The sequence below is a fragment of the Pogona vitticeps genome, chromosome 7 (genome assembly GCF_051106095.1).
Source record: "Pogona vitticeps strain Pit_001003342236 chromosome 7, PviZW2.1, whole genome shotgun sequence".
NCBI lineage: Eukaryota > Metazoa > Chordata > Lepidosauria > Squamata > Agamidae > Pogona > Pogona vitticeps.
The window spans coordinates 12,283,556-12,306,493 of NC_135789.1; the positions used below are offsets into that span (position 1 = coordinate 12,283,556).

The following is a 22,938-nucleotide window of genomic DNA, read 5'->3' on the forward strand; positions in this document are numbered from 1 at the left end:
CCCCGTCCCGCCCCACCTCCTCTTCCTCCCTTCGGGCCGAGTTTTTTTTTGGGGGGGTGCCCTCCTCGCCGCTGATTGGGCGCCCGTCGAAATGGCCTTATAAGGGCAGAAAGAGCCGGATTCCTGCGGGGAAGGCGAGGGCGCCCCCGGGACCCCGATGTGGGGGGACGGACGGACGGACGGACGGACGGCCTCCCCTCTGGGTCGCCCCTCCCCGGGTTCCCGAGGGAGCCTCGCCCTCCCCTTCAAAGGGCAACCCAAGCCTTCCGCTGGGAAAGCGGGATTCTCGACTTCACCGGTTGGACGGCAGCCTTCGGCGGAGGGCTTCCGAGGGGGGCGGGGCGGGAAGCCGTCCAACCGGGGAAGCCCCTTCCTTAATAAAGCCTCCCTTAATTAAAGAGCCGTCCCAAGCGGGCGGGCGGCCCAACTCCGTTTCCACCCCCTTCTTCCATTTCAAAAGGTCCCTTCCCGCCCCCCGGGCCCCGAAATCCAGCTTCTGGCGTGAGAGCCGTGCCTCTTTCCCCCCCCCCTTTCATTGGGGTCTCATGAGGTAATTCAGTAACGCTTATTAAACTCGTTGGAACGGTCCGTTACTCGGCTTTCCAGGAGAGCGTTTTTCAGATAATGCACGTCAACCGCAGGCATCCAAGTATTCCCAGCCTTTCTGTTGCAAAGGGGGCCCGGTCCCCCCCCCCGAGAGAGAGAGAGAGAGATCCCACCAGCCCACTCCTCATTTTCTGTATTTCTCTCTCCCCCCCCCCCAAAAAAACCTCTTTCTGCAGGGCTTTGCCTGCTTCGGATGCTCAGACGGTGACATCACAGTTAGGGTTACGAAGGGGAGATGATGGAGGGGAGGGGAGAGGAGAGGGGGGGGCCATGCCCCAAATTCCTGGGAACTGAGTGGATTTGCTCCCTCGAAGCAGCGAGGGGGGGTATCCATGTCCTCACACAGACACGGATGCTTCCCTCCCCCGTGGGGGAGGCAGAGGGGACCGAGGAAGCCTATGGACTCCCTATCACAGGGTGACGAGGATGGATTAAAAACATCCTCACTCGGTAGTTTATTACCATCACTTTTCTATTCTGCCCCTTCCTCGGCGGTGGCTGATGGGCAAAGCAATCCTGGGAGGGAGATCCAGGTTGAGGGAAGCCCCCCCAGGCTGGCCCCAGAATCGCTCAGAGAGCTAGTTTCCTGGCTCTGGGGAGGGTTAGAACCCGCATCTCCATCGCCTTTGCCCAGGACAGTCGGGAGGCAGAACTTGGTCATAATGAGACTGGCAACAACAGTCACGTCAGCAATATTGAAAGTGCCAGCTGACACCCTAAAGCTGACAGGTTTCTGCCCTGCTTCTTTTTAAGACTCCCAGAAGCCGTTTACATCTTCAGCTGTTGTTGGCCAGTGGCCAGTGGCACTCCCTGCCACTGCAGACTAGGCCCACAGCCATCGGCCCAAGATGTTTAGACTCAGGCGGTTTTTCATCTCAGCCCAGCTTTGCTGGAATAAATGTTAGCCGCTGGATGCTGTGCTTTCCCCTCGTGTTTGCAGATGTGCTTCTAATTTTATGTTTTGATCACTGTTTCTCAGCTTGTATGTTTTCGCATCAACAGATCTCTCTTGTAGCAACCCATTAGTTGCGTTTATAATCTGTTCAATAAAAAAAGGGGGAGGAACCCAAGCTTTCCCAGCATAATATCGAAACTTCCTATGTGGAACTCATGGCCACAAGACAATTACTGGATTTCTGATAAAGCAGCATCAGAGGGTGGTGGTTCCTATGCAGAAAAGAAGTGGTTTTGATCTGGTCTTTAAAAAGGTGTCAGACCGATAACAGTGAGAGAGAAGGAGAGAGCGCAGTTGGGCAAGGGGGGGTGGCTCCCAGGTTTCCGACCGAAGGCTGCTTGCAGGGTGTCTGCACCCTGCCTGCATGCACACGCGGAGCCGTTTCCTGTATTGTTGCCGTAGTCAAGTGTCTGTTTTTAAAAGCCAGGAAATAAGTTTGAATCATGCGCTCTGGGGCCAGGCAGCTCAGCACCCAGGCGTGAGGGCTGCCAGAGGCTCAGCGGTGCCTTCTCTGGGTGAGCCTTGGGGGGGCCAGTGGGTGGGTGGGTGGCTTCTTTTGGAGAGGCAGGCCGAGGACACCCACCTGCGGCGGATGGCAAAGACAGGACACCGGTGGGACGACGCGGGCCCTGCAGCCACCCTGCCGTGACCTGCCCCCCCCCATTGACCCGCCAAGGAGCCGCGCCATGTTTTCCAGGAAGAAACGGGAGCTGATCAAGACGCCCTCCATCTCGAAGAAGGGCCGGGCAGGAAGTCCTGCGCCTCCTCCACTGGCCTCGGGGGTGAGTAGCAGAGGGCAGAGGCACTCGTGGGCCAAGGTGTCGATGGGTCCGTGGCGACAGTGAACGTGGCTTCTTACCACCTACACACAGACACACACACACACACACACACACACACCGTGTGTAGCAGCCTGCCTGCAAAAGGCTCTCTCCTCTGTGGATCAGGAGATTTCATTTCAAAATGCTCAGCCGGGGGGGGGGGGGGAATCCTTGCCTGATGCTAAATGGCCAGGCAGCCCTAAAGGGATCGCAGCAGCTGCCCTTGGGGGGGGGGTGTTGTTCACCGGTGTGGCCTCCTGGCGTTTGCCCACGTCTGTTTATTGCATGCACGTGGTAGACAGGGGTGCAGAATTGATCCCCTTTTTCTCTCTCGAGTTCTGGTTCCTGGAGAATGACAAATCTAGGAAGCGTGGGGGAAGGTGTGAATTTAAAGTAAGTCGGACGGCTCATGCAACCCCCCCTTTCTCTTCTCCCCTTCTGCCCATTCTCCTCCGCCCAGTAACACCCGTCTCTCTCCTCTGCATCCACCTGCCAGCTTCTGGAGCCAGGCCGTGGGGATAATGGGGACGGCGGCCAGCCAGCTGCTTCCCTTTGGAAAGCAAGCAAGCAAATTAAGAATATTCAACAGAACGTCATAGCCTGCGTGGATCTGGTTCTCTTTCTGACAGCTGGGTTTTGTGGGGGTTTTTTTAGTGAACCGAAACTTTGCCAAAAATTTCACTTCTTGTGGTGGACACGCCACACCGCCTTTTTTGCACTTGTTGATGTCTTGCGGTTCAAACGGATCTGGCAGCTCCTGGAGGCAACACATACCTGCTAACTTGTGGCCCCCAGAAAAAAAGACAAGATACCTGTATGTACCACACACACCGTCCTCGGCCGTGAAGTGCCATTCAGACTTCCTTCAGTTCTGATAACGCCGCTTATCTGCACTGAACAGCTGGAATTTCAGCCGAGGCAGAAGTGTGTCTTGGCTAACTGCCCGCCAAAGTGTGAAAGGGAAGTGTGTTTGTGTGTCTGCATTCGCTGCGTGAACAATTTGTGAAGGGCCTGGTGGCTGCTGCGCCTCCTGGCAGGCCAGCGAGTTGCTTGGTTCGGGTTTTGCTCTCGGACCAGGCAGGCGGAGGGTGCCTTCCCCGCCCGACCGAGGGGTCGCCATCGCAGCGTTCTGACTGATGTCCATGAGCCGCCGTCCCCCCCCCCCCCCGAGTCAGTCGGGCTCGGATCTTGTCCCGTTTCCTCGCTGTCCTGGAAATGGCCCTTCGGGGCAGACTGCTGTTGAACCTGGAGGTTTCACTGAACTGTTATAGGTCCATACCCGTGGGGGAGACGTTTCCTCCCCTCCCTCAGTAAATGGTCTGATGGTGGTTCATTGGTGGCAGTGAATCCTGTGCCTCAGTCACATACTTATAGTGAAGGGCATCCTTTTGCCTGCTTTTTGTCTCCCATCAGTACATAACTGGCAGGGTCTGGGAAGGCTTTTTTTGACGGCTTAAGCCTCTGCTTCATGGTGTATTTGTGGGAGGCAGATTTCAGCTCCTGTGGGCCTGAACTGAGATCATGTCATCTGACTGCAATTTGTTTGTTTTTTGTATTCGCGAAGGCTTTCACGGCCGGGATCTAATGGTTGTTGTGGGTTTTTCGGGCTCTTCGGCTGTGTTCTGAAGGTTGTTCTTCCTGACGTTTCGCCAGTCTCTGTGGCCGGCATCTTCAGAGGAACAGGAGTAGGAACTCTGTCCATGCTCTGTTGCTGTTTGTTGGATAGTTGAGTATTTATAGCTGTAGGAATGGCTTTTTGTCTTTTTTTTCTAGGAGATAGGGTGATCAGCTGTTGTGATGCTGATCACCCTATCTCCTGAAAAAAACACAAAAAGCCGTTCCCACAGCTATAAATAGTATCCAAATAATAATAATAATAATAATAATAATAATAATAATAATAATAATAATAATAATAATAATAATAATAATTATTATTATTATTATTATTATTATTATTATTATTATTATTATTATTATTATTATTATTATTATTATTATTACTGAGAAAACAGAGGGAGGGAGGAAAGCCTCTTCTGAGAAAACAAACCCTCCTATCTTTCTTACAACTCCTGTTTTCCTCTTCAGAATGACTATCTTAACTACATGTAATATAATTATTTTATTTAATGCATTTACATTCCACCTTTTAGCCTGAAAAATTCTCAGAGCAACTTACAAAATAAACAAAACAGCCGCCTCTGTCCTCAAGCTTATAGACTAAGTTTAAGACATGGCACAAAAGGGGTAGGGGAGAGGAGGGATAAGGAAAAATGAAGACAACTGCAGGAGGCCAGCTTATTCCAGTTCCCCTTGCAAAATAAGCAGGGTGGACAGAGGAGGAGTGTTTTAAACAAAGCAAATATTCCGCTCCTGCACTGTGTTTATCCATTTTTGCTCAAGTTTAGTTGAGGACCGTAACTGTGGGTGCCCCGAAGGAGGAAGTGGGTCCAATCCGACTTCCTCTTGCTTGAGAGACAATTTGTGGTTTCTTCGCTCGTAGCAACGGCAGTGCTGGAGGTTGGGGGGGGCAGGGAGGGGTTGTTGTGTTGTGCGCTGTGTGTTGTTCAAATCCCAGGAGCTTTGCAGGATGGGTGGAAATGCTCTGGAGAGGCACCCGCCCTTCGGGAGGCCTCTGACATTGTGCAGCTGCCTTCTCTTGGGGCGGGTTTGCTGTTGGTGGGGGTGAATCGGGGCCCGCGTAGCCGGCCGGATCGTTGGGATGCTGGGGAAGAGCGGGAGTGGCAGGACGAGCGCCAGCCCCACCCCGTCGGCCGTCCTGCGGAGGAAAGTCGCCAAAGCTGGCGGGCACGTTCTGGACTCGGTCTCCTGGCGGGCGAGCGTGTGGCTTAAGGTGAGCCCAGTCGCAGGACAGCAGTTCTGTGTTCGAGAGCGTTGGCCTGCCTTGCAGAGTTGTTGTTTGTCTGATGGTGGCGCTTGTTTTAAAAGAGCATAGCCATTATCCTATTAAGCGTCCTTGATAACCATTGAATCCATTCCTGGAGTCAACCCTTGTGTAAATTCCACTGAATCAGTGGGTCTACTTTAGTAAGGGACTAGGGAGAAGACACTGGCCAGTGACCCTAGTCCTCTTGCTGGTCCCAAGTGTGGGGGGGATGAGTTATGGCTCACTTCCATCCCTTTGCTTGAAGGCTTATTATCAAAAAGTAAAGTGGCTGCCAGGTTGGGCTGCAGATACCATATTCCTCCCCCCCCCCGTCGGGGGATGATAGGATGCGGAGTCCCTACTGAGGCATCATCCTGAATAAGCAGACCTAGGGTGCCTTTTGGTGACTACCCCTCAACTCTTGTTCTAGAAATTGGAGCGTGAGGGCCAGGGCAGGAGTGGTCCGAGTTCTAGTCCTCACCGTGCCCTGGAACTCATCGGGAAACGTAGGTCTCTCAGCAAGAGCTGTGGGGAAGGTGAGGGCCCCACGCTGCGCCTTGAGCTGACGAGGGAAAAGCTGGGGTTGAAATGGGGCCAGCAAGCAAGGGAACAGGCTAGGTTGGAGATTGCACCCGAGGCTTCCCTTCTGTACAGGGGTGACTCTTGAGAACTGTAGGGAAGTGCATAAAGGATGCTGGGTGTTGTAGTCCTGCCCTTCTGGAGGGCACCGGCTCGGGGAAGCAGGCCTGCTTTCACCAGGAAGGGGGTTGCGTTTCCGAGACGAGGGCCCAGCCTGGTGGAAGGTCCCCGTGCGTCATCGGCTGTTTACTCACCACGACGACATGCTTGAGCAATTCTGCCTTCGGCAGCCACCAAGTCCCATCACCCACCTAATGCCTCTCCTTGGCCCCTTTCCACTAACACGGGATCTTGATTTGTTTTAACTTGTGACTCTGGCAGAGCCGTTGCAAGAAAACTCTGCATCCGAAGGAGGCTTTTCATTTTGCTGGCCATGGATGATGGTTTGGAGCCCTGAATCTGGCCTCCCAAGATGCTTTTGGACCACCGCTCGCATCCTCTCTGGCCTGGCTGGAGGGGGATGATGGGAGGCTGCTGGGGGGGGGCAGCTGTCTCTTCTTCCTGGGACTCACTGGGGCCCCCTCTGCCTTTGGTCTCCTTGCAGGAGCTGCCCCGGAGAGATGGCGTGGAAGGGCCCACGGCCAGCCTGGCCGAGCCGGCGTCCTCCACCAGCCTCGGAGGCACCCTCAAGCGCCCCACGAGCCTCAGCCGCCACGCCAGCGCCGCCGCCGGCGGGTTCCCACTCTCACCGGCCATCCCCCGAGGCCTGGCCAAAGGGCACAAGACCCCGCTGGCCTACAGCCCCGGTGGGGAGGGCAGTGGGGCCGCCACGGAAGGGAGCCTGGCCGAGCTGGAGGACATTGCCCAGCTCCTGGCCGAGGTGGCCGTCTTTGCCGAGCGCCTCGAAAAGCTGAAGGATGTGGTGCTCCAGGAGGGTGAGTTCTCCCCCCGCGCGCGCCGGAGCGACAGGGCTTTTTGTAGTGGGGGGGCAGAGGTTCGGGGGCCTGAACCACGGCCTCGCCCGGCACCAACCCACCCCCAGGGGAAGGGGAGCAGAGGCACGAGTGTCCTTTAACCTAATGGTTCCCCAGCCTTGGGCCTCCAGATGTTCTTGGACTTCAACTCCCAGAAATCCTGGCTAGCAGAGGTGGTGTTGAAGGCTTCTGGGAGTTGTAGTCCAAGAACATCTGGAGGCCTGAGGTTGGGGACCACTGCTTTAACCCTTAAAAAAAATAAGCAGCTCCCCTTTGACATGCAGAGCAGCGGCCTGGTCTGTCTGGAGAGGGGAGAAGTTGCACCTGCGCAAATTCTCCTTTCCTTGCAGCAGGGAAGCAGGTTGGCTCTCCATCCTCATCAGATTGTGCATTTTACAGCCCTCCCCCATGGATTGCCACACCAGGCGAGGCCGAGGGAGGGGCAGGATCTTACCCTTTCCTGCTTCTGCTCTATGTTCTTCCGTTTGCCTTTCCTGTTTACAGCAGGGCTGTGGCCGCTGTATTGGGCACCCTGATAAGTCCTTCTTCCTGGAGGGTAGGGTCTCTTAACGATCCTGCACTTTTTCCCTTGGTGAAATGCAAAAATCAAACATATTTAGCAACAGCGGCCACTGGGTGATCTAACCGAGCAAGGAACAGTTGGAATTCAAAGAAAGCAATGAGTTGAGAACTGCACCTGTTGAATTTCTCTTAGGCAAGGAGTGGGGGGGGGGGCAAGGACTGCAAAGTCCTGTTAAATTCCACAGGATTTATTTCTAAGTAGAAAAGTCCTAAGTTGCCTTTTAAGCTTTGCTGATTTCACCTGGCGAGCGAGACATATCCTAAGGATGGTATTCCAAGCTTCCTCTCACGACAGGACATGGACAGAAAGGGTTTTAGTGCCACAGATGTTGTGGAGCTATTTCCAAGTGAACAGAACTGTGTTCTGGGTCACCCACTGAAGGACGGATCAGGCATGTCTGTCCAGCAGTTGGATCCACCTCACCCCAATTCCTTCTGACCCCCCTCCCCCCCCGCGCCAGCCTTCCCTTTGTCTGTCCCAGGGTGAGTCATTAACGCATGACGAGCACCAGATAGGAGACGCGCTGGCCAGCCACAAGGTTGCCACATACGTAAGGAAAGGGGTGAAGAGCGATCCTGGGACACAAGGGCCCTTTTGCTTCTCAGGCAAAGAACCACATTGAGGTCCCCATTTTGCAATTTTATTTTATTTCCTCTCCCTCTTGCAACCCGTACGAGATCCGCGACCTCTCAAAATGCAACAGAAGTGCAAGAGGACACTGCACTTAAGGCTCAGCAAATGAGCCAGATATTATGTGCAAAAGAAATTCTCAGGTTTAAAGTAAAAGTTAAAACATCTGTGGGAATCAAGAGGTATGTGGTACACACACACGCACGCCCTTAGAAGCCACATTCCCCCCCTCCCCCCGGGCTTGGCTGTTTCCTCTAGCCACTGAGCGGCACTTCCTCCCTTTCAGTGCCCGATCCACTCCTCCTACAACCAAAGCTGATGATTTTCTTTTGCTTCCCAAACGTGAACAAAGGAGACGTTTCTGTTGCGAGAACAGGCGATAGGGTGGGTGTGTTCTTGGGTGGAGTGGGGGGAAGCAGGAGTTTTGGGTGGCTAATGGTCCGGACGGGGGTCATGGCCGGTTTATCTCAGAAGCCAGAGGAGCAGCTCGGCTTCCGGGTTGATGGCCGTCACCCTTCCGGGCAGTAAACAAACCCTTCGGGTCACATACCTAAACAGCAGCAGGCCTGGCTTTTTCAACTTGCCTGATGTCTTTTCCCTGCGTGGAGAGACGCAGGGCGAGGCTCTACAGGTGGGGCTGCAGGTGGAAGCCACAGTCCCATGCTTTGCCCCCCCCGGCCCAGGTGCCCACGATTCACAGGTAGTTTTGCCCAGAGGTGGGAAGAATTTGGACTACAGATCCCAGCATGTAGAGGGCTGGGGCATTCTGGGGGTTGTATTTCCAGAAAAGGAGCTTTTCCCATCTCTGGTTTGGCACCTGACCACAAAGAGCGCAGGGTACGCTAGGAAAAGAAACCATATTTGAATAGGGTTCAACATGTTTTAAATTGGTTTTTTTAAAAGGATGCACATGGAGGCAGCCAGCATGAGGAAGAGCAGGCAGCGCAGGACACTGAAGACATTCGGGCTTGGGTGAAATATGTTGTCTCCGGGGATCCTGCTCACGCCTCTCCCTCTGTGGCCGATGCCTTTACAGCAGACCTGGGCAAAGTGCGGCCCGAGGGCCACATACGGCCTGCGAGCCGCTCCTGTCCAGCGTACGGACAGTTTTGAACATCAAAACCATTTATAGCTTTTTGTTTAAAGTTGATCAGTTGCTTATCTTTAACATACCACAAAAAAATCTCTTTAGTATTTGTGAAGATTAACAAGTTTAAAATAAAAACAATCGTAACATCACTGTTTCATTCTAATTTTAAGTAAAGTTGGTTCGGCCCCGAACACAGTTTGGATATTTCATGTGCCCCCCCAATACAAATTAATTGCCCACCCCTGCTTTAGAGCAACAACGTGATTGGCAAACGTTCAAGAAGCGGGGCCTGCCCTGATGTGTCCCCCTTGCGACACCCTTTCCTTCCCCACCGACCCCTCTCCCTCCCTCCCTCTCCCTTTCCTTTCTTTCTTATAGATGGAGCAGAATCACGGCGCTCCTTGGCCCACGAGTGCCTGGGAGAAGCCCTCCGAACCCTTCGGCAGATCTTTGGCCATTACCCGCTGCTCAAGACCTTGGAGACCCTGACCGCGGCTGGGACGCTGATCTCCAGGGTCAAAGGTCAGCGACCACCCCCAGCTCTGCCAGGATCGGAGACGCTTTTGTTAAGTGGGGGGGAGCGTCTTCTTCCCACCTTCTCACACTGGACTTTCAAAATCCTGGTCTGGAATTTTACCTCGTGCCCAATTTTAAGCAAACTGACCTGATTGCCGCATCCCAGACCAACACATAGGGAAACAAACAAACAAACAAAAAACAGTGGGTGAAAAATAAAAATATGAGCTCAGAATATGAATCCTAGGCATGATGCTTGGAGTCAGAAAAGCATCTTTTTAGAAACAAATCTCTACTGAAATGTGCATTTCAGAACAAAAGGCACAATATTTTTCCTTTCTTTTTACTCAGCAAATAAAAAAAATAAGGCAGAAAGAGCTATTCCATTAAACTCGTGGAATTCTGGGCACGCCGGAAGAGATGGGTCCTTTCTTGCCTCGTTTTGAGCCCCCCCCATCTTTCTTTAGGCAGTACTGGAATTTTTAGGAAAAGCCAAATGCCTTTCACCTTCATCTACAGGCTTGTTTTCTTGTCCCCTGAAATTTACAGGCTTCCATTATGAATCCAACAACGAGTCAGAGAAACGAGAGTTTGAGAAAGCTGTGGAGATGATCGCCGTGTCCTTCAGCAGCACGTAAGCGAGCCGCTTGCTTAGCTAGCCCTTAAAGGCCATCTAGTCCAGCCCCCTCCCTGTGGTCCAGCTTCCTTCTGGGGGCGAGCAAAAGTAACTTCCTCGTGTGTCTCTCCCCCTTTTCCTCCCACCAGGGTCTCCGAATTCCTCATGGGCGAGGTGGACAGCAGCACCATCCTCTCCATGCCCCCTGGCGAGGTGAGACCAGCCCCTGTGACTGTGGGTTGGGGCTATGGGGGTCAGTGGGGAGCACACACACTCCTCCATGTTGTCCCAGTTTGACACACACACACATACAGCCACGTCTCTGTTTTTCCAAGGGTGTCAGGTAGTCACGCCGAGACAGGCCTCCTTCTGCCATCAAGGCAGCTGGAAATATTTAAGAGCACTAAGAAGAGACAAAAACATTTCCAAAGAGTGCTTATGGGGTGAAGAAGATCAAAACCAGCACTTGTTCCCATTTTCAGTGGGAGACCTGGGGGAGGGCGAGGGGGAGGGAGGGGTGGCTGTGCCCACAGAAAGGATGCGTGAGCTGCAAGGCGGGAGCAAAGCCAGAGAAGAAGCAGCTCCTGGTTTTTGCTCTGCCATGCTGACTGCTTCCTCTCCTTCCTGCCCTGACAGTCCATGGAGAACCTGTATGGAGGGTTGTCCAGCCAGGGGGCGGAAGAGGCCTCCGACGGCACGCAAGACTTTGGCTCAGGTGAAGAACCCTCCCGACCCTTCCCGCCATTCTGTGGCCTTCCTGCACATCTGCAGACCTCTTTCTAAGTGGCCAGAGACATCGGGCCTCCCAGCCCTCCTTAATGGGGATCTTATTTTCTCAGGGAAGGCCACAGGAGAACTGTGGTCCCGCTGTCGCATGCAGTTTATGCACAGGCATGTTCTAGGCATTGAACATAGGAGGCGGGCTCACAGCAGAGCCTGGAAGTAACCTTGAGCTCTTTAGCAAATCGATTCATCCGTCCATCTCTCTATGGGACGGATGCCCGAAGCGCAGGGCTGGTTTCTTCATCCATCCTCTCCTCTCCTCTCTGTCTTGCTGGGCAGCCCGTCTGTCGGCCGAAGAGGTGGACGTCCTCCTCCAGAAGTGCGAGGGCGGCGTGGAGGTGGCGCTCAAGTACACCAAGAACATTTCCAAGTACATGAAGGACCTCATCTACTACCTGGACAAAAGGATTGCGCTGGGTGAGCGAGGGTTCAGAAAGAGGGGTTCTCCTCCTGCTGCTCCCTCCCACAGACGCAGAAACGCTCTAATGGAAACACCGGTCTCCCGCCGAGCTAAAGGCACCCCCAGGGGCTGAGCCCTGATGGCGGGTGCCTGGCTATGGGGGTGTCAGCCATTCTCCCCTACACACACACACACACACACACACACACACACACATACACTTCCAGAAGGAAAATGTGGAGCAGTGATTCTGCGGAATGTTTGTCCCTCCTGATGTTGCTGGACTACATTGCCCATCGGCCCCATCCGCTGGCTATGCTGACTCGGGCTGATGGGAACTCTAGTCACATGTTTAGTGCCGAGGGTTGCGTGCGAGTCCAGAGGCTTGGCGGCAGGGCTTACTGAGGGGGAACCACCTCATCTTGTGGAACAGAAATCGAGAGCAACTTGTCGTATCTATTTGTTTATATTTATCCCCAAACAAAACAAACAGAACCCTAAACGAAAAAGGCCACAAGGCTCTTGATGTGGCAGCAGATAAAATGACAGGAAGGCAGTGCTATTCGTCTGGCAATGGTGCGGCTAAAAAATATTGTAAATAAATAAATAAATAAATAAATAAATAAATAAATAAATAAATAAATAAATAAATAAATAAATAAATAAATAAATAAAACAGGTTGCCTGATCCAAGGCCAGATGTCCTGTCTCGTGGCCCCCACCAGGGAGAGGCCATTCTCTCCCCCCCCCCCATTGCTCTGCCTAATCTGGACCCCACGGGTTGGTTGGAGGAGTGGTTAGGGATTCCCAAGTGCTGTGCAAGAGAGGAGCAGGCTTCCCACAGCAGGGAAACATTTACACACTGGGTCGTAAGAGACTGAAGAGTGACTCATGGCAGCTGGATCCGTCCATGCCAGGTAGTGAGGAACAGGCCTTTTGTATAGTTAATGTCTCTTCATGCTTAATCCTAAACCATTCTGCCCACAAAAGGGAAGCTGGGGGAGAAGGAAGCACCGTGGGAGCTGTCTTGGTCCCGGCTACTCGGAAAGCCCTCACATTGGCTGCTCTCGGATTCGAACATCGTTCTGCCTCGCTCTTTGGGGAATCCTGGTTCTCAATCTCTCTCTCTTTTTTCTTCCCTCAGAGATGGAGTTTGCCAAAGGGCTTCAGAAGATGGCGAACACCTGCAAGCAAACCCTCACCCATGAGGTAGGCCCTTCCTGGAATGGCCCCTTCCTTCAGCCCTGGGAACTCTTTCCCCTACCCCCAAACCCATTGGTTTCACCGCCTGTTGCCTAAGGATGATGGGGGCTGTAGTCCAGCTCCTTTGGAGGGAGCTTCCCTGCTCTGAGGGCCCAGGGGGGGCCTTCTCTGCACCCCCAATCCGTTCCAAACCCAGCAGTTTGTGAAGTCTGGACCTGCCGTCCTCCTTTCTCTTGTGAATGACTGACGCGCAACCCCCCACCCCACCCTCCATCTAATCCGTTTCTTCCTTGGCCCCTGCTCAGCACCACATGCCCTTCCTCTCCATCTACTCCTTGGCCCTGGAGCAAGACCTGGAATATGCCGTCAACTCCCTTCAAGCAGGAGCCACCCTGCGGACGGAGACCTTCCTGCAGGTAAGGCAGGAGAGCGGGCAGGAGATCGCCTGGCCCGGGGGAAGGGGGGCAGAGACTTTGGATCCGTCCGGGATCTGGGACTCTGACAGGGGCTCCAGCCCTCCACTGCCTTTCCTCTCCTCTGTCTTTAGCCCCTGCAAGCGAGGCGCCAGGAGCACGAAAAGCGTCGTAAAGAGGTCAAGGAGCAGTGGCACCGGGCCCAGAGGAAGCTGGTGAGGAGGAGCTGAGAGCCTCCGCAAGGCGGCCAAGGGGTTGCGGGGAAGGAGGGACGGGGCCCTGCCCGGTTACCCTAAGTCTCCTTAAGAGGGAGAGGGGGAAGTCTTTCAGGTCAGCTTTTGTGCAAAAGTCAGGCCACTCCCAATTACAATCTGGAAAAAAACACAACAACACGAAAGGAAGAAGCGCCGGGGAGGGAAGAGGAGAAAAGCTGGCCTCTTTCCGGCTGGGCTGGGTTCCCTTGGCTGCCAGCCTTCCGGACTGGTTTCGCCATCAGCCCGATCGCCGCCGTTGGGCAAAGCTGAGCGTGGGCTGTGGCAGCTCCGTAGTCTCTGCTTGGGGACACGGACGGCGACGCCTGTTATGGTTGGTTTCCTGGCCATGGCACTGTGGGAGGAAGCGGAGGTTTTAAGATGCCACCTGTCTGGCTTAAAGAGGCCCCGCCAGGCAGTCTTTCTCAGGTAGACGAGAAGATGTTCTTCCAGCCCCCTTCTACCCTCGAGCTGGAACCGGCCGTTGTAAAATCCGTCATTGGGTCCCTGATGCGCCCCCTTCTCCTGCCCCAAAGAGGGAAAGCTGCTGGTTTCAGCCCCTGATCCCTGAAGGAAGAAAAACTGGGTAGACCTTGGCCTGCAAGGAGGGAGGGATGAGAACAGGAGCCCCAACCACCACCACGCCACCCCACCCTCGCTGCTGCTCCCAGCGCCAGGGAGAGGCCAGAGAGGATGTGTCCTGGGAGAGCCTGGGGCAGGTTTTGCTCCGAGGCAGCCCTCAGCCAACCAAGGATGGACGCTGCTTGTCTTTTCCCCCCCACCCCACCCCCCGAATCCCAGCAAGAGGCTGAGAACAATTTGCGGAAGGCCAAGCAGCTGTACATGCAGCGCTCGGAGGAGTGTGAGAAGGCCAAGCATGTGATGGCCAAGGCGGAGGAGGAGCAGCTGGGCACTGGGGGCACCACCTTGGGCACCACCACCACCAAGGCCCTGGACAAGAAGCGCCGGCTGGAGGAGGAGGCCAGGAACAAGGTCAGCCGGGCAGGGTGGGGAAGGAGAGAGTCGGGGGGGGGAAGCCAGCTCCTAACACCGGATATCGCCTGGTGGGAGGAGGGGGGGAGAGATTCTTGTGAAGGGTTCGTGGAGAGGGCCTTGTTTTCTCTGGTCGGCTCTCCTTTTTATTCCCATAGGAGCGACTCCCCTGGCAGCTTCGGCCTCCTCTCCTGCCCACTCCCAGGTGGTGCCTTGGCAAGGGGGGAGGGCAGCCTTGTTCCAAAGCCTTTGGGGTTACAAAAGAAAGAAAGCGTGATCTTTCTCTGAGGGCAAAAACAGACTTCCCCCGCTGATGATTTTAAGCAGCCTTTGTCTTTAGATTCAACTTTCAGATGTCAAGCAATATGCTTGCTGTGACACTCACACACCATCAGCACTTACAGGTTTCCCTTTTCAGTGACAGACTGTCTATAAGCCAAATGTCTCCTTTAATCCCCACCCACATTGGCCTCAGTAAAGCAGCTATGGGTCTTCCTAGGAAGTAGAAAATTGAGCTTTTTGGAGGAGAGAACCAAAATCTGAGGTTCCCCAAGGCAGAGTTTCCCCCTGGTTGTGGCAAGGTGGTTCTCAGGAACCAGGAAAGCAGTTTAGCACTGGAAGTTAAAATCCTTGGGGTCTGCCCTGGCCACCCACCTACTTAGAGATTTCCTCCCTCCCTTCCTCCATCTCTCTCTCTCATTGCCCATTCCAGGCGGACGAGGCCATGGCCACCTACCGGACTTGCGTGGCAGATGCCAACACCCAGAAGCAAGAGCTGGAGGACACCAAAGTGACCTCCCTGCGGCAGCTCCACGAGGTGGTCAAGCAGAGCGACCAGGTCATCAAGTCAGTAAGTCCGTCCGGGTCCCTCCTTGGGCACGCGATTCAGCCCCCCCCCGCCTGGCCTCCTGGGCTCCTTTGGACAGCAAGCATCCTGAGTTTAGATGACCATCTTCCTCCCCCATGAGGACTAGGAACAGGCTACGTACTTGTTTAACCAGAAAGCTGGTTTCGGTTCTCAGCTCTAGCTGTGTTTGGGGCTCTCGACAGAGGCCCGTGGCATCTTTCCATTTGGGGCAGCAGAATCGCTGCTTTGTTACCCCCCCCCCCGTAACCCCTCTCCTTCCTCCCCCCCCCTTTTCCAGGCGACCATCTCCTTCTACCAGATCATGCACATGCAGACAGCCCCGCTGCCGGTCTACTTCCAGACCCTGTGCGAAAGCAGCAAACTCTACGACCCGGGACAGCAGTACGCCTCCCACGTCAAGCAGCTGCAGAGAGGGGATGAGCCGGAGACCCAGTATGACTTCGAGCCCTACGTCTCACAGAACAACTGGTAGGGTCGCCTCCCGAGATGCTAGTGGGCGGTGGTTCCCCTGGCAATCCCTGCATCCTCCAAACACACACACACACAGAGAGAGAGGATGGGCTCACGTGGACTCCTCTCAGGTCCTCCTTAATCCCCCCCATCCCTCTCCTTTCCCAACAGGTCTCCCTTGACTCGGGCCCGAAAGAGCAGCTACAGCACCAGCGATTTTGGAGTAGCGGGCAGTGCCTCCGAGGCGGCCACCTCCAGCAAAGACGAGGGTGACGTGGCTGCCGGGCGGGAATGGAGAGGTGGGTGCCCCCCTGCTCTGCTCTCTGTGTGGTGGGCTAGTTCAGGTCTCCATTGTCCAGGGAGGGCCCTGGGTCTACTTCTGTGCCCCCATCAGCCCAGATCTCCCGCCACACGGTGCAGTCGGGCAGCCAGAACACATTCTGCAGGAAGGCAGGGAAGGATTCCTGCCTACACAATCGTCAGGGAGCTCAGAAGAGGCAAAGGGTTCGGCCATTTGTCCAAGGCAGGCAGGCAGGGAGGGAAGTCTGGCCTGGCCTGGAGGGCGACTGATGGGTTTGTAGCCTCATGCAAGGGGCAGCAGGTAGCTCTGAGCCCCACAGCCATGCTCCACGCAGCCCTCCACACTCTCACAAGAGGGTCCCTGGATTGGGAAGACGATGCTCCTGCGGGTCAAGATCCAGGAGTTGTTCTGACCGGCCAGCCCCACCTCATCGCCTTTACCTGCTTTGGGCTGCGGCTCCCACCCTCCTGGCTGGGGACGGTGGGCCCTGTGGCCCCTGGACAGCTGCAGGATATAGTCCTGTGAAGGCTTGAGCCGGCAGCCCCCCCCCCAGGTAAATTCTGCCTGTCCTGTCCTTGCCACTCCCTCCCTCTCTCCCCAGGCGGAAGAGGCCACCAAGTGCACAAGTCGTGGCCCACCCCAACGATCATGGAGACCAAGGGCACCCCGGAGTCCTGTGACCCGTGCTCAGGTAGCCACCCCTTGTCCTTCCCGGGCCCCTTGGCTTCTCTCTAGGCCAACGCCATCCCCCACATGCCCACCTGAACTGGCTTGAGTTGGTGTCCGGGGCTAAACCCCTGAGAGGTTAAAACTTCCACACACGTGGCGGCCTTTCCCATTTCTAAGCTCCGAAGGGGCCACCAGGTCACAAAGGGTCACTGGGCCATAAAAAGGATTTCCCCCTGAAGATGCTCTTCCTGGGTGGGTCAGGCTCTTCTCGGGCTTGGATGTCGCTTGGCTTCAGCCATGGAGCTGGGCACCGTCACCTAGGGGCACCCTTCTCCGAGCTCCACATCCAGCTAAGATTGGCTTGGCTTTCTCTCACGCCTTTTCCTCACGTGGCGGCTTTTTCCCTGGGCAGGTGATCCCGCCGAGAAGGCCCGCCTGGTTCCGTCTGGCCGGTCCTTGTCTCCTGGAGATGATCTGGACGGGAATTCGCCTTCCTTTGAGCAAAGTACGTGTGGGTGCTCGGAGGGGTGGGCTTTGAGGGGGTGCCAGGCGGGGCCGTCCTGGCTGTCACTCCTGCAAGAGGACGGGACGTGGGCTTGATCCTGGGTCTCCCCCGGTCCTGCGCTTCCCCTGTTACACGCCCCGCATGAGTCGCTCTTGGGCTGGACGGGAAACTCTCTCGTTTCTGTGCCAGGTATCAGCGCCATGGGGCCAGGCCTCTCTGCGCCCACCGGCCCTTTCCGGAGCTCAGGCTTGTCCAAAGCGGCGCAGACCCACCGGCTGCGGAAGCTGCGGACCCCGGCCAAGTGCCGCGAGTGCAACAGCTACGTCTACTTCCAGGGAGCCGAATGTGAGGAGGTAGGACGCCCCCCCCATGGGGTGGGGTGGGGGTGGGCTGCTGAGGATGAGGGTGGAGAGACCCGGTCCTCCGCACTCCAGACCAGGCTCAGCGGGACAGAAGGAGAGACCCTCAAAGACCCCCGGGAGTTTGTCCAGCCACATATTTAGTTTTCTTTGGGTTTTTAAAAAAAGTATTAATGACATGCTTACTTGTAGGAAACCATGGGGTGTGTTGTTGTTTTACCCCTGGTTGTTTCTGGTGAAGAGGAAAGACCTTCCCTCCACGAGCTTTTCGAGGGGACCAGCACTTCAGGGTGGGGGCTCCCCAGAAGGGTTAGGCCACAGCACCCATCCTCCCCAGCCAGGAAGGGCTCTTGCCCTGGTGGGCTGTGGGGTGGGAGTTGTAGTCGAAGGCCTCTGGGGTGGTTCTTTGGGGCTGCAGTGCCACCTAGTGGCTCTTTGTGGAGGGGCACTGCTGCCCCACCCCACCTCTCTCTCTCTCCCCCCCCCTTTTTGCCTGACCTCCCTTTTTCTCCTCTCCCCCTCCCCACCCAGTGCTACCTGGCCTGTCACAAGAAGTGCCTGGACACGCTGGCCATCCAGTGCGGGCACAAGAAGCTCCAGGGGAAGCTGCGCCTCTTCGGGCAGGACTTCGCACGGGCCTCCCACGCCAGCCCGGACGGCGTCCCCTTCGTCCTCAGCAAATGCATCCTGGAGATCGAGAGGCGGGCCATGAAGACCAAGGCAAGGGAGCCTTCCGGGGGGGGCATGGGAGGGTGGGGCGGAAAGGCAGCAGGGAGGCCCCCCTCCCCGCACACTTACTGGTCCAAGTCCTTGAGGTCTCGCCTTCAAAGGGATGCAAGAGGAGGGGAAAGAGCCTTCCCTGGGGGGGGCACCCCCCTCCCCGATCATTCTCCCAGCGGCTGCAGAGTGTTGGTGCCCAGACTTAACACCCCCCCAAAGGTCAGCCCCAGGCAGCCTGAGCAATGGCTGTGGATGATGGGCATTCTAGTCGACCAGCTGGATGGCTTCAGGTTCCCCGCCCCTGGTTAGGAACAGCCCCGATGGGAACTGTGTGTCTCCTTTGGGGGGAAAATGGAGGAAAGTGCCTTGGTCTCCATCCCCAGCCTCTCCTCTTTGAGAAGGACTGAGGCCTCCGTGAGAATAAGCGAACCCTGTGTTGGATGATGACCTCCCATTGCCAAATGACGCAAGGTCACGCCTGAGGCCTCCCCGAGGGGGCCCTCGACCCAATGATTTCTCCCCCACATCCCTGGCAAGGGGGAAGACCGGCTGCGCTGATGGCCCCCTTCCTCCCCTGCAGGGCATCTATCGGGTCAATGGGGTAAAAACCCGCGTGGAGAAGCTCTGCCAGGCCTTTGAGAACGGGAAGGAGCTGGTGGAGCTCTCCCAGGCCTCCCCCCACGACATCAGCAACGTCCTGAAGCTTTACCTGCGGCAGGTGAGGCCCTGGCGACCCCCCGCGGGTGGGGCTCCGGGCGGGGTGGGGAGACTGCTGTGGGAGAGGAGGGTGACCTTCCCGGGGGGGGGTAGGGGGAAGGAAAAAGGCAAATGAGTGTTTCCTCTCTCACGCACACACACACATGCACATGCACACACACACATGCACACATAAGACTAGAACTTGGGGCCTGGTGTGGCTTGGGCAGAACAAAAGGGCCTTCCGTCCTCTGGCGCAGAAATGAAGAGGCTGAGATGGTCGCAGGCAGAGGTGGGATGAGAGAAGCCCCCCAAGAGGCCGAGAAGCCCACCCCATGGTTGTTACGAGCCACGGTGGCAGCTCGACCGGCTCACCGATTTTAATGCAACAAGGAATGGGGGGGGGGAGAGAGAGAGAGAGAAAGTGAGTGCTGTGGATTGCTGGATATCCGTCCCTTCCCTTCTTGGAAGCAGGATGCTGGGTTCGGCCTCATCCCGCCACCTCCTTCACCTATTCCCTCTGCATGGGGTGTGTGTATGTGTGTGTGATGTCTTAGGGCAGCCCCAGTGTGTCCTCACTGTGGTTTGTCTAGATTAGGGCTCCGTTTTCCCTTTCCTGTTTCTGGACCCGTTTGACGTCCTTTCCCCAATTCTCTCCCGCCAGCTCCCGGAGCCGATCCTGCCCTTCCGCCTGTACAACAGCCTGATGGGGTTGGCCAAGGAGAGCTTGCAAGGGGGACCTGACGGGAGCAAGGCTGGCAAGAGCATCACGGAGCTGGTGGACAAAGGGGCCGAGACGGAGCAGGCGATCGTGACGCTGGTGACAAAATTGAGGGAGCTGCTGAAGGAACTGCCGCCCGAGAACCGGGCCACCCTCAAATACCTAGTGGAGCACCTCCAGAGGTCGGTGGGACCCTCAGGCCGTGGCACTCCCACAGACCCAGGATTCCGGTTTCCTTCTCTCCTACAAGCCAGGAAGGGGGGCACGGGGTGGGGTGAGGTGTCTGGTCTCCCAGGAAGGGAAACGTCCGCTTCCCATGTAAAGCGATGCTTTATTTTCCAATAACCAATTAGAAAACAAAAGCACACTTAGGAAAGGACTCAGGCAAGCTCATGTTGGAGCAAACCGCCTTTCACCTCGTCGAAGAAGCTTTCCTGTGTGATTGTGTGAACTGCATCTTCTGCTTCTGGCATTAAAACCTCAGGCACCAGAAACTGAACCCAGGAGCGTGGCCTGGTTAAGGACAGAAAAAGGTGGAGATCTGGAAGCATGGCCAAGATTCATTTTACAGTATTTATTTAGAATTCTGCAATGTTGTAACAAAACTTACACAACATTGCAAACTGTGGCTTGCAAATTGTTTGTTGCAAACTGTTTGCAACAAAATGGCAAAGTAAACAGAATCGCGATATCTTCTTACAGAACAATGTGCAATGTGCAGTCCTAATTAAGTTAATTATGTAAAGGCAGGCTGGATCGTTCAGTGGTTTAGGTCTCTGGCTGCAGAGCGAGAGGTTGGGAGTTTGATTCCTCCCGTTGTGCCTTCTGAGATAAGAGCCCGCCTGTGTGGCCTTGGGCAAGCTGCACAGTCCCCAATAAGAAGGGAATAGCAAACCACTTCTATGGACTCTCTCTGCCTAGGAAACCCTTAAAAAAAAAGAGGAGGGTTTTTCTGCCATAAGTCAGAATTATTAGTGTGTAAAGTCAGCAAGTCTTGGCTATGTGGATTAGTTTTTTAAGTCAGGAAAAAGCCGGATCAGGCTATTCCTTTTACGAAACAGAGCAATTTGTTCGAATGCTTTTCCAGAATCGTAGAAGTCGAACAAGACAACAAGATGACGCCCGGCAACCTGGGCATCGTCTTTGGCCCCACGCTTATGCGGCCCCGGCCCACGGAGGCGACCATCTCCCTCTCGTCGCTGGTGGACTATCCCCACCAGGCTCGCATCGTGGAGGCCCTCATCATCTTCTATCCGGCCATCTTTGAAACCTCCGATAACCTGCTTGTGGATGGCTCAGAAGACGGGACCGAGCATGGAAAGGAGCCGGTAAAGAATCAGGGGAAGGGGAACCGTTGGGGGCAAGGAGCGAGTCCGACCTCTCGGCCGGGAGCCGCTTCTTTGCAGGCTTCCTCTCAAACCCCCCCCCCCCAATCTTGCATCCCCTTGTGCAGGAAGACGCAAGCGCACAGCCATACAGGGAAGCCCCGTACCTTGCGGCATCCACGGAATCAGCAGAAGCTGCTCTCCATGAGAACACTTTCAGAGGTAAGGCGAAGCCACACCTTAGACTCAGGCACAGGAAAGGGAAAGGGTCCGGCTGCTCCCTGGCTTGCGTCCCTTACAGGGACTTCTTGGTGCCTAAGGGTCTGGTCGAAAGGCTTTGCGTAGAAGTCCCCTCTGGTCCAGGGAGAGGCGGGAGGCATTGCAGGGACGGTTCACGAGGGGCTTCTGTGTTGTTAAAAAGCACCCTCCTTTCCCAGAGAGAGAGCATCTTCTTCTCCCAGCTTCTTGGGGGGCCCTCTGGGCAGAACTGAAGCCAACGGCTTGGTGGGTGGGTGAATACAGTGGGGTCTCTACTTAAGAACGTCCCTACCTAAGAACAATTCCACTTAAGAACAGCTCCGTTTGCTAAATTTTGCTTCTACTTGAGAACAAAAATCCAAGATAAGAACAAGAAAAAAACCTTTCTTGCTCTTTTTTTAACCTTAGGTCATCTTAGGTTAAAAAAAAATTCTCCCCCTAGTGGTAGAGTACGTATTAACCAGCTTTGCATTAGTTCCTATGGGAACTAATGCTTCAATGTACAAACGCACCTCTACATAACAAAAAAACAGCCAGAACGGATTAATTGGTTTTCAGTCCATTGCTTCAAAATTAGCTTTGTCAGAAGTGCTTTTAACACTGTTCCCTGACCTAAGGGGGGAAAAAAAGGAAAAAATTTCCCCCTCTAGTGGTAGAAGGCGGAATAGCAGCTTCCCATTAGTTTCTATGGACGGAAAAGAGCAGATACGGATTAAATGGTTTTCAATGCATTCCTATGGGAAATGCAGATTTGACCTGAGAACTTTTCCACTTGAGAACCACCTTCCAATACGGATTAAGTTCTTAAGTAGAGACCCCACTCTAATAAAAAAGAGGAAGGCTGAGAGGGTGGCACATGCAAGAAAAACCCTCACTTGGTCATCCTTTCCAGGATCCAGCACTCATTTCGTGGATTCAGATTCAGACCTGGAAGACAGTGCGGAGACCGGCACTGCAGGAGCCCCACGAGCCGCCTTGGCCCGAGGCAGCGAGAGCAGCGGCGATGAGGAGAGCCCATCCGGGGATGAAGGCAGCGAGGAAGGCACCCCGGGCCACCCGCGCAGCACCGGCCAGTCGGATCCCGAGGACGCCTCGCCTCCGCGGTGCCGCCTGAGCCCGGTGGAAGGTGGCGGTGCTGGGGGCGAAGACAGCGTCTTTGGGCCAGAAGGCGAGGCGGAGGGTGGCGGAGGGCCGGGCGCCAGGCGGCTGGGGAGCTGCAACACCAACCAGTCGAACAACACGTTCCTCTCGGCACGGCTGGGCTTCCGCTGCAAGATGCCCGCGTGACGGCCTGGCACAGGCTTCCCTCCGACCTCCACACTGAGCCCCTGCAGTGAGCGAACATGGGGTGGGGAAGGCAGCCTCCCAAAGAGAGGAGATGATAGTCCAGGGCCCTGCCTGGACCTCCCTCTGCCTTCTGGCACCGTTGCACCCAAACCTCTCTGCCTGTTTTTGATAACCAAACACAGAAAAAGGGCGCCTTAAGGTGTGTAAGCACCTGAGCAGTGGGGAAAGGTTCTCCCCCCCACCTACCCCTGGCAACTTCCCAGGGTGTTTTCAGAGAATCACCCTAGAGGTGGGGGGGCAGAGCTGCATGATCTTTTAAGCACAGAAGGAGCTCTCTTGCTCTCTCCTCGTGAATGGAGACAGAGAAGGACACTTTTTAATTTATGTCTCCAGAGCTTTCTTTTGCAGATTTTTATAATAATAAGGCCAGTTACTTTTATTTTAAAATAAAATCAAGTTGAAACAGCTATGTTGCTTTA

General features: G+C 55.2%; 1 protein-coding gene across 4 annotated transcripts; it reads left to right on the forward strand.

The window, feature by feature from the left end:
• Positions 1–59: 59 nt before the first annotated feature.
• Positions 60–22,926, forward strand: ARHGAP45 (Rho GTPase activating protein 45). Of its 4 annotated transcripts, none has more exons than XM_078378985.1 (23): positions 60–2,343; positions 6,453–6,783; positions 9,504–9,647; positions 10,191–10,275; positions 10,407–10,470; positions 10,894–10,972; positions 11,320–11,457; positions 12,585–12,649; positions 12,949–13,059; positions 13,191–13,271; positions 14,109–14,300; positions 15,013–15,150; positions 15,446–15,636; positions 15,790–15,917; positions 16,521–16,610; positions 17,001–17,093; positions 17,283–17,446; positions 17,984–18,172; positions 18,753–18,890; positions 19,533–19,771; positions 20,677–20,917; positions 21,043–21,136; positions 22,065–22,926. In XM_078378985.1, exons 1-23 carry the CDS (start codon positions 2,248–2,250, stop codon positions 22,457–22,459), a joined length of 3,486 nt encoding a protein of 1,161 aa, XP_078235111.1. In that variant the 5' UTR covers positions 60–2,247; the 3' UTR covers positions 22,460–22,926. The 4 variants fall into 4 exon arrangements, with proteins under 4 accessions (XP_078235111.1, XP_078235112.1, XP_020636755.3 ...); XM_020781096.3 differs by lacking the exon at positions 60–2,343 and adding an exon at positions 4,919–5,236; XM_078378986.1 differs by lacking the exon at positions 6,453–6,783.
• Positions 22,927–22,938: the final 12 nt, after the last annotated feature.